This window comes from Narcine bancroftii, chromosome 1 (assembly GCF_036971445.1).
Source record: "Narcine bancroftii isolate sNarBan1 chromosome 1, sNarBan1.hap1, whole genome shotgun sequence".
NCBI classification, from domain to species: Eukaryota; Metazoa; Chordata; class Chondrichthyes; order Torpediniformes; family Narcinidae; genus Narcine; species Narcine bancroftii.
This window is the reverse complement of record NC_091469.1, coordinates 288,656,911-288,667,902: the sequence shown is the minus strand read 5'-3', so window position 1 is coordinate 288,667,902 and position 10,992 is coordinate 288,656,911. Positions and strand designations below refer to the sequence as shown.

Sequence of the window (10,992 nt, the reverse complement as noted above, 5' to 3'; positions counted from 1 at the left end):
GTCCTATGGACTGACCTACAACCCATTTCTCTGTAGCAACCGTACAGAACCATCGTGCTTGCAGATGACTCAACAGTAGTTGGGCCTCATCACCAGTATGATGAGTGGCACTACAGAGAAGAGGTGAAACGTCTTGTGAAATAGTGTGAGTCGCAACCCGAGTCTCAACGTGGACAAGACGAAGATGATCATGGACTTCAGGAAGACCAGGAATGACTACCACCACTACAAATTAACAACTCTGCAGTGGAGAGCACCAAGTTTCTTGGAGCTCACTTATCTAGTGACCTGTTGAGGACACTCAACATCTCACTGTCAGAAAGGTACAAAAGCGACTGTACTTCCGGAGACTGAAGCCGGCAAGGCTACTGGCCACCATTGTCAACCTTCTACAGGAGCTCCATCAAGAGCGTCCTGGCCAGCTGCATCACAGTACAGTACAGTTGGTAGAGAAATAGATTGGAGACCAATCACAGGAGCCTAAGAGTGGCAGAGAGGATCACTGGAGCTTCCCTCCCACCCCCACCCGCCCATCGATGTTATCTACAGGGATCGTTGTCTGATGAGGGTGCGCAAAATCATTGAGGACCCCTTCCACCCTGCACACAGCACTTTTCAGTTGCTCCTGTCAGGGAAGAGATACAGGAGTATCAGAGCTAGCACCACCAGGCAAGAACAGCCTCTTCTCATGGGCTGTGAGAATGGTGACTGACCAAAGGAACTGCTCACACTGATCATCCGAGGCTCTCATATGCACAAAACATTTATTTGAATATATGAATACTTACCTAGTGTATGTATTATGTGTCTGTGTGTGTGTGTTATGCCTGGTTGTGTGTCTGCATGTTTTGCACCAAGGACTGGAGAATGCTGTTTTGTCGGGTTGTACTTGACTCAACTGAACCAGACTGCAGTGAATGTTGTATGCTTGCAGATGTTGCCGTTCACCTACACTGCTTTGCACATGATTGTGAAAGATCCTCTGTCACGAGTTCAAAGAGGTGCAGGCAGGTCCCTTGATCAGCAATACTAAAACAGGTTACCTGGTCATTCTACATTGCTGTGTGCATGGGTTAGCTGGACATTTGTCTTGTCTCCCTACAACACGAGCAGATCCCAGGGGTAATTGCATGCAATGAGCCTGTAGAATATTTTCTCTAGGAATATGGGAGATAGGAGGAATGGACCACATGGCCTGTCGAGCCTGCTGACACTCAATAGGATCACGGCTGATCTGGCTGCACACTCAGCTCCATTTACCTGTCTGTTCCCCATAACGTTTAATTCCCCTCTTCAAAAATCTATCTACTGTCTTAAAAACATTCTACTCTACTGCTTCCTTGAGAATTACAGACTCTACTCTCTGGGAGAAGCAGTTCCTCCTCATCTCCATCCTACATTTACTCCTCCCAACCTTGAGTCCACGTCCCCTGGCCCTAATTCCCTTCCTTGGAAATGGAAGATTTTCCAGATCACTTCTTTCTCTCCTTTGAGATGGAATTTCCTGTTGGAGCTAGCACAGATGCAGGATTGGGGATTGTCCAACCAGCCATTGGGAAGCAGGTGGGATTGAAGGGGTAGGTGGTTGTTCCCTGTGGATCTATTCACAGAAGCCTTTCTCACTCAACTCAAATTTTTGTGACAATTAAACTCCTCCCATTGAGGTGAAAAATCGCACATTAACAGGCTTACAGATGGTTTCTTCCCCGCAACCACCAGGTTCCTGAATGAACCCCACAACAACACTCTCATGCTGCCCTTGCTGTGTATTCATTGATCTTTCTCCACTGTAAACCCAGTATTGGTGATGAGGCCAACTACTTTTGAGTCATCTGCAAACACGATGGCTCTGTTCGGTTGCTACAGAGAAATGGATCGTAGGTCAGTCCACAGGACCATAAGAGTGGCAGAGAGGATCACTGGAGTGCTTGTATGAGTGTATGAATGTTAGAGCTGACTTTCTGGATTGCTCATGGAAGGATCCTCACTAGATCGGGTATGATGCAACAATAAACAAGATGAGACTTCCATAAAATACCCACTTACTCATTTCCTGCAGCAATATATATTTTAATTCAAAGTGAATCTTGACAATAATACACCATAAACTCTTATTTTTGACACTCACCAAGAGTCGCCTGGAAAACCCGCTTTATGTGACAAAGTATTGAGACTTGGTCACATTGAAATCACTGAGAACGAGCGAGAAATACTATCGCAAACTGTAAGAGACATACATCCATAAAAATTTCCCAGTCCTCATATTGTAAATATTGCACAGTGCAGTTGCTACGTGGCAAACTAGTGTAGCATTAAAATCAAAAGCAAAACAGCCACAAAAAATCTACAAATTTCTTCTTTAACAGTAACAATTCCAACTTATTAATCGAGTGTAAGTTTCTGAGTAAGCTGAACAACAAGTTGCTATAATTTGCAGTGTTGATTTAACTCTTACTGAACAACAGTTTGGTGAGCAGAAAGCAGGTAACAAGTGAAGTCAAAAGCCCTAGTTATCTGATTGCAAGCACCCCCCCCCACCCCCCCCAAACTGATAGCCCAATCAACTCAAAACTATTAAAGCTAAAGCAGGTGAGACACACTTTCCTGAAAAGAAACAGAGGAATCGCATGAGAGCTTTGAATTTGATTGGGCTGAAAATTAATTAAAAAACAATGTTTTTAAAAGAACTTCTGGATTTTAAAAATGTGGCTTGTCTGCTCCTCTCCTGATCCCTGCATCTCACAGTGTCTTATTTAAGGCATCCACCAATGTGCTGGGATCATGAAAACGTTTCGCTGCCACACTGCTGAACCATTCAGTGTTATGATGGTGTCATTGGGACAAAGCCAAGGCTTTTCCCAAACTGTTACCTTTCACACGTCCCTTCCTGTATTTAAATTTGTTTTGTAATTTTTTTACAAACGTGGTGTCTATTGATAAAAATAGAGCTCTGCTAGAAAGCACCAAATTTCACAAGAGGTACTATATAAATGTAACTGTACACCTGCTCTGCGGTTTAAAAGCCATTTACATTTAGGCACGTTGTTATCATTCTTGGCTCTGACTACAGGCTGATATTAAATAAAACACTGCTCGCTTATAGAAAGGTGAAACCAACAGCAGTCCCAACCCAATCCCAAAAATCATCACTCCCAAAATTTGCTTATTAAATTGAAACTGGTGGCATTTTTAGCAATATTTAGGATCTGTATTCTTCCTCTTCATGTAGATAACTACCGTATATGCCATTGTATAGGATGGCTCTGTTTAGAATGTCCCCAGAAATTTCACCTAAATGTTGGATTTGAGCGATACCCTTTGTACTAAGTGACAACCCTCCCACCCCCAAAATCTGGCGTTTACTACTGACCAGTGAATGCCTTTAAATCACAATATTTTAATAACTAATGATCATTTAGAGGCTTACATTTGGATATTTAAAAATAAACCACTGTCGGCTCATGTAATGAGCCATTTAAACCCTGTACAGAGCCGACAGCTGTCTGACTAGGTGGATGGAGCCCATGGAGGAGTGCTGAGACTTTGCAAATAACAGGGCATACGTGAGATTGTGTTGGAGCCGGCAGGAAGATGGTGGAGGTGTTGAGACTTCATCGTCAAGGTTAGAATTTTTGATCCTTTGTACAGGATGATGCATTTTAAGGTGAAAATAGAAACTTTCAATCAAGGGCCGTCTTACACAACGGCATCTACTGTAAACAACGCCAAGATACTTTCCAGAGGTCGGACACTGTGCGATCTCCAACGGACCATTAAAGGGTTCTAAAGGTGTACTGTTAGCATTAAAAAATTCATTTAAAAAGTTAAGTCAATTCTGCAAGCTACAGTAATTCAGATTCACTAACACAATCAATGCCAATATGAAAACATGAAAATTAAGTACATCAATACATCCATCTCTACGCAATGATGAGCTTACAGAGGTTAAAATATTGATGCCAAAACACACTCCCTAAATAAAAACAAAAAGCAATTAAATTTCATCATTTACAATACAGTAGATACAAAGACACTCCAAACATTCACGCCAAATTAATCAAAACCCATTTTCTACTTAATGTAATTAGACTTACTGAAATGAGAAGGCCAAGAAAGTTAAAAATCACCTAGTTCACAGCTATTCGAAGTGGCAACCATTATATAGCAGCTCATTTATGATACATTCAAGATAAATGATACAATTTATAATGTGCCGCAAGTGCTAAAACATAGCCTCAATTTTATTTTTTTTTGTTGTTTGAAATCATGTTTTTATCCTGTTAAAATAAAAGTTTTTTCTTACTTTGAAAATACACCTTCCTTTGCCATGCACATTTTGAGTTTTTGTTTTGAGGTCTATGCATTGCGGCAGTCTGTGTTAAGGAAATGGGGGATGACGAGAACGTCTTTGGTGCTGCGTGAAGCAACTTCATCCCTTGTGAAAAGCGGTCCTCTCTCTCTCGCCACCCCTTGACCGCAAGACACACAGGAGTGTGCCATTTTTTTCCTTCCCTGACGGAATGTATAAAAATAACTGACACAGAACAAGCCTCTAAAGAAAAAAAAACAAACTAACCCCATGACCCCCAAAATGAGATAAAGGAAGTGGGTAAATTTGCCACATGCATAAATGATAACATTGCACGCAATAAACTTGCACCTCATCAAGCCTCGGTACTAATTATTATATTACTACAGATATCAAATACTGCATGGATCTCTTCGGCTACAGTGAAACCACATCATGAGTCATTGAGTATAATAAATTGCATCGGTTTTCAATATTCTAATCAAAGCCATGCCACCATAAATCTAGTCATTTCACTAAATTCCATTAACTGCAAACTTCTTTTTAAAAAGTCACTCACGCGCGCTCTCTCTCACACACACACACACAACACTCACAAACACACTATTTGGATTGTATTGCAGATTATTATTTTTTTTCCGACAGTTTAAACACTGCTAATATACGAGTTTAACCTTAAGTCAAAACCAGTGATGAAATTGCCTCAGCTAATTCATTGTGCATCTGCACATTGCTTATTTATTTTTAAGTCATTCAGAAAGGAGAAAAAAGCAGGATTGGCCCACAGCCTGTGGGGTACCAAAAAAACCCTTCCCTCCTCCAAAGATCAGACAAACATACTACACGGCAAACCCCAAAATCTAATGCGCTAATATCTGACCTCCCCCAACCCTTTCCCTATTTAGGTTTTTCTCCAATCACTGGGTTAGATAAGATTTTTAAGTGCTACAGTCCATAACATTGTAGTAACATTAACAACCTCAGAATGTTTAAGGCACTACGTGTGTGGAAACCATCGTTAATGATCACACTGAAGAGCAAAGCCCCAACTTTAGCCAATGCTTGCCCATGCAAAACACATGCAGGTGCGCAGAGTATCAGCCACCCACCCCCACCCCCATCACCCCTGTAAATTAATGACTCAGCACTGAATAAAACATCAAAGACACAGCAAGGGGAGGGGGGGGGGAAGAGGTGAAACCACAAATATGCGGGCGTTTGCACCACACAAGCAGGCATAACTGCGCCTGTTACACCGACTGTTGTAAGTGTGTGTGCATGTTAGTGTGGGCTCCGCACGTCTTGCACTGGACACAAGGCAATGTGAGTGGGAGAGAGCCTTCTCCCTCTCTCTTCCTTTCTTTCTCCTCTATGCTCCATGCCAGTAGAAATCCATAGAACGCGGGCAACGTTTGCGTCATCAGGACGTGCAAAATACACTTTTGATTCAAAGCTTGGCCATCTTGTCTGTGCACCTTTGTTTACCATGATTAACAAAAACGCAAAGAAATTGACCTGCTTGTGCCACAACTTGGAATTTTTCTTTAATTGGTAAAGTGTTCCTTCAATTCCAGATGCTTTACATGACTGGACCAGAGATGGGATTACTTTCTGCTTTGTTCTGCAATCTTCAAATATAAGGGTACTGGCTGAGCTTTGTTGGGCTGAGAGGAAATCCACTGTACACAGGAGAGGCTGCAATGTAGGAGTGAGGGTGAAACACCGGCTTGTAGTGGTTTTGGTGAATGACTGGAGAAGGTAGCCGGCGGGGCGTGAGACCAAGGGGGACTTGGTGGAGCAGGCCACTGTGGTGAGAGATACTGTAGGCCGCTGGCTGCATTACTGGTCTTGAAGCGCCAGGGGAGGCCAGAAGATGGGCCATGGGGCCGCTGGTGCCCAGGGGGCCTGATGGGGGGTAGGACAAGATGGTAGGTTGCCCCCCAAGATGGGCGGTTCCAGCCATGGGTCCGTGAGCTGCCGAGTGATTGGGGCTCCCGTGTGCTAGGGAGAAAGGGTGGCTGGCGATCGTTGGGCCGAGGAAAGCCTGCTGCCTCCGGTGTCCATAGTTGCCGTTCCATTCCTGAGGCATTGATCCGTAGTGCTGGACCTGTGGCGACAGGAAGGCAGTGGTCAGCAAATGGCAGTCACGGGGAGGAGAAACAATCAGCTGATTTATCAACAGCAAGGTCCCGCGCAAGAGATGGGAGAACATGGTAGAGATCCAGCCCTAGCATGGATAGAAAACTGGTTAGCAGGAAGGGAGCAGAGAGTGGGAATAAATGGGTCCTTTTCTGATTGGCGGCAGTTCCTGGTGGGTACCACAAGGTTCAGTGCTGGACCTCAGTTATTTGCAATATATATTGATGATTTAGACCAGCCATTCTCAAAAGGGCACATGTGACACCTCTCCCTGTGGTACACAGCACATTTGTGGGGGGAGGGAGGGGCAGGGACTGAAATCATAAAATAGTTTATGTTTTTATCTAGTCGGTAGGAGAAAAGTACGGAAGAAACCAACTAAACTTCACTGCTTCACAGGGAAGGGGGCTTGTAAATTTTGAGTAGTGTCTTAAGAGGAGGGTATAGCCAAAAAAAGGATGAGAATGGCTATTCTAGAGAAATGAATTGCATGTAATATCTGAGTAAAAACTGAATGCTGGAGAAACTCTGCAGGTCAAACAGTGTACTTGAAATAGCAAAGATAAAGAGACAGAATCATCATTTCAGGATTGAACCTTTCATCAGGGTATGGACAAAACATCAGCAGGCATCCGAACTTACTGACATTTTTCCATAGGGACGCCTGCCGATATTTTTTCAATACCTTGATGAAGGGCTCAAGCCTTATCTTTATCTTTGCTACATAAAGTACACTGTTTGACCTGCTGAGTTTCTCCAGTGTTGTATTTTTTATTTCAACCAGCGTCTGCAGACTTTCGTGTTTTACTTGTATGTAACATCTCTTAAGTTTCAGGATGACACTGAGCTGGGAGGAAGATTCCAAGAGGCTCCAGAATGACTTGGACAGATCAGGAGAGCAGACAAGTGTACAGTGGATGCAATCTAATGAAGATAAACGAGGTTATCCACTCTGGTGGCAGTAACAGGCAGGCAGATTATTATCAGGAAAAGGGGGTGGGAGCAATGAGATTTGGGGGTGGGAGTCACTGAAGGATGGAACCCGGGTCCAGAAGGAGGTGAAGAAAGCAAGTTGGCCTTTACTGTGAGAGGTGTTGAATCTGGAAGCAGGGAGATCTCTCTGCAGTTGTACAGGGACTTGGTAATGCCTCACCTTGAATATTGTGTGCAGATTTGATCTCCTAATCTGCAGAAGAGTATTCTCGCTATTGAGGGGGTGCAGTGAAGATTCACCAGCCGTTGTGAGCTGCGATGGGAAGGAGGGTGATCATCAGCTGGCCAAACACGTACCTGACCAAAACTCATGGGCTGTTGCTGGAATGCTAATGCACATTTCTGCTGGCGAATCCCTGCAGCTGATAGCTGGTTTATTCTTCCTGGAGCTGACGAGCCCTTTGTCCCTGACCGCTTCACTGTGTTTAGAAGGGAAAAGCATGTCAACATGGGAGAGAATGGAGTGCTCCCACTCCACCGCCTAGAGGTTTGTTCGAGAGGAAACCATTTCAGTGAGCGACAGCAGCCGAGAAGCAGGGAGTCCCCTCGCGGCAGCCACTTCTCCACTCCTCACTGCCACAATCTGCTGCAAACCCCCACGGAGACCTGAACTGTATCACTGAGCAAATTCGTTCTCAGCATTCTGCACACATTATTTGGACAAACAAGGCTCCCAATTGGTGCGCAAGATCTGGCAAACATGGGGGAAACGAGTGAAGAATTTCTTTACGGCTTCAACTGAGTATATTAGGAGAAACAGTTAGCACAAGCAAGAGGGTCAGTGCCTGACTTGTACTGCGAATGAGATGTCTAACTGGTCATTCACAAAACAACTTTTTTCTGCATTTTGCTATATTTTTACTTGAAACTTTAACAAAAAAACTTGAAAAAAGATGGCAGAGAAAGACGGGAGCATTTTTTTTTAAGCTCGGTAATTACCATGTATACTCAGTGATGAAGGAAGGAACCAAATTAGAAACTTCAATGGGTAAATCAACATGCATGTCCAGGAATCTGGAGCAACAGTATAGCTGGTATGTCAAATGAAGATGGGAACGCACACTCCAGCAGGTCCTGGGCAGACATCACACGGTTTGTTCCTGCTGGATGTACAGAATCCTGGCTGGCAATGTTTGGACTGCTCTGTTGTGGGAACGCGATATCTTAGTTCTGTATCTTGTGGTAACTCTTGTAGCCACTGGAGAGTTTCATGCCAGAAAGATGTTTCAAGATTTCTTGATAGTCATGTAAAAATATAGAACTTGTAACATTACACAAAATAGCCTTCTGCCTGCCGTGAGGCAGTCAGAGTCGCTATTAGTGTTGTCTCTTACAGAACGAGAGAAAAAAAAGAGTCCTTCAGTCACTGAGGTCCGTGGATTTACCTCCAGTGCTCCTCCAGCCTCACAGACTCCTGTTTGATCCATTGGTGGTGTGAGCTCCAGATCCAAATCTCTGACACGATCAGGAAGCCTTCAGTGCCTGAGGCCCTTCTCACCCTCTACACTCTCTTGAATCCCGGTTCTGATACCTGGTGTTCCCATGAATCAGCAGCCTCTGGAACAGCACTGTGTTCTCCAAGGTCCACACCAGCGGCATTACAGCAACTCCAGCAACGCCACCATTTTTTTAATGCTCCATTTAGGAGAATAGTACAATGTTAATTGGGCCTCCACGACATTCCACTCCCAATATGGCCTCACTATTCACAGTCTCCTACCACAAAGGATCAGCCCCACACTTTCAGATCACCAGCCGTCCCCGTGTTAGATCTGGTTGGTTCTGCTGCGAGACCATTAGAGCGGCACAACCGATGTAGTGGTTAGCTCAACACCTTTACAGTGCCAGCAATCAGGACCGGGATTTGAATCCTGCACTGTCTGTCAGGAGTTTGTACATTCTCCCTGTGTCTGTGTGGGTTTTCTCCCACCGTTCTAAGCTTATTGGAGATTGTAGGCTAATTGGGTGTCATTGGGCAGCACGGGTTCGTAGGCTGAAATGGCCTGTTACCATGCTGTATGCCTAAATTTTTAAAAATTCAGATCAGATTAGTGGCAGACCATCACTTTTAACCATTCCTAACAAACTCTCTGATCTAGTCATTGGTCACCCATATAGATCCCTGTCAAATTTAGTTTGATGACACCTGACTAGTCTCAGTGTATTTTAGGTGCTAAATATAAATGCAGCTACAAAGTATTTAATATCCTTGATGCTTTAGGAATGCAACAGACTCAAATCTTCAGAATAGACCTACACTTGTGATGATGCAATGGGAGGGGGGGGGATGTATTATACTGACTGCTTGCTATTGGCTATGGCTGTAGAGATACTCCACCCTACTGGTATAACAGATGGAGCTACTTTCCCACTGGCCAGTTTAGTGGTGGTTATAGTCTATTAATAAAAGTATAACTCTTGTCTGATTCATGTCTATGGCATTTCAACACTTGAAGGTAATAATGAGTCAAGAACCTGCAAACCCTGGAGAGGAGCGAGATGTCTTGTGACACAACCATAACCCGTGCCTCCCCACCCCCACCCTATGCCCAGTGACTAGACATGGTGCAGATCATCATTCTTCATGCACTGATGAGGGATGCCAAAACGAGTGATAGTTTATCTGTTTAGAAAGATGATTCTCAGGAAAGGCATGAATATTTTAAATGTAGCATTTGAAAGAAACAACAATGCAGCATTTCCAATGGAAATGGAGAGAAGATGAAGAAGAAATGGAGGATTGGAAGACTCAACCCTCAATATACATGGCTGATGGAAAATGCATAGCAGGCTCAAGTTAATCTTCGTTGAATACCTCGGCTCTGTCTACCGCAACACCAAAAAATTCCCAGTAGCCACCATTTGAATTTCCCACCCATTCCCATGCCGACATGTCTGTCCACTGTCTCCAGCACAGCCAGTCTGTGACCATCCGCAAATTGGAGGACCACCTCCAATCAGATGGCATTTACATCAAAGTGTCCAGTTTTTGTTAGTCCCCTATTCCCTTCTATCCCTATATTTCCTTTCCTCTGGCTCTAGCTCTCTCTCTCTTTCAATTTTCCCTCTCTCCCTTCATCCAACTCTGCATTCAGAGCCTCCCCACTCCCCCATCAATTCTCACCTTTCCTCTCCTGTCCTCTTGTGCCCAATTATCATCTTCAGTCTGTTGGTCTGTGCTCCTCGCCCTGCTCTTTCTTTCATTCTCCCCAGCCTTTTAATTCAGTCGCCTTCCTGTTTTTAGCTCATGAGGAAGGGCTCAGGCCCGAAATATCTGTAATAAATCTTTACCTCCTATGGACACTGCAAGACCGACCGGGTGAGTTCCTCCAGCATCTCTGTTTTTACTACAATCATAGCCTCTGCAGACTATCGTGTTTCACTGCAGACTTAAGTTGTTTCCGTGCATCTGTTTGGCTGGGTTAGTGGGGATTCTTGTTCAGTGCACTCGCTCTCAGGATGGTGGCTCTGACCCTTCAGCAGGTTTCCTTTCCTACATTTGTGGCACCTGACCAGGTCGTAGCTGTCCAGCTCTCTGTCCTACTGGGGGA

The 10,992-nt window shown here is 44.2% G+C and overlaps 1 protein-coding gene across 4 annotated transcripts in view; it reads right to left on the bottom strand.

The window, feature by feature from the left end:
• Positions 1-2,049: 2,049 nt before the first annotated feature.
• Positions 2,050-10,992, bottom strand: part of hipk3a (homeodomain interacting protein kinase 3a) — a 197,058-nt gene continuing 188,115 nt past the window's right edge. For all 4 annotated transcript variants that reach the window (XM_069903013.1, XM_069903011.1, XM_069903008.1 and 1 more), the window contains 2 exons: positions 7,739-7,860; positions 2,050-6,416 (listed from right to left, as the gene is read on the bottom strand). In XM_069903013.1, the coding sequence (XP_069759114.1) occupies positions 5,940-6,416; positions 7,739-7,860 (599 nt within the window). In that variant the 3' untranslated portion in view covers positions 2,050-5,939. The remainder of the gene's footprint in view (positions 6,417-7,738; positions 7,861-10,992) is intronic.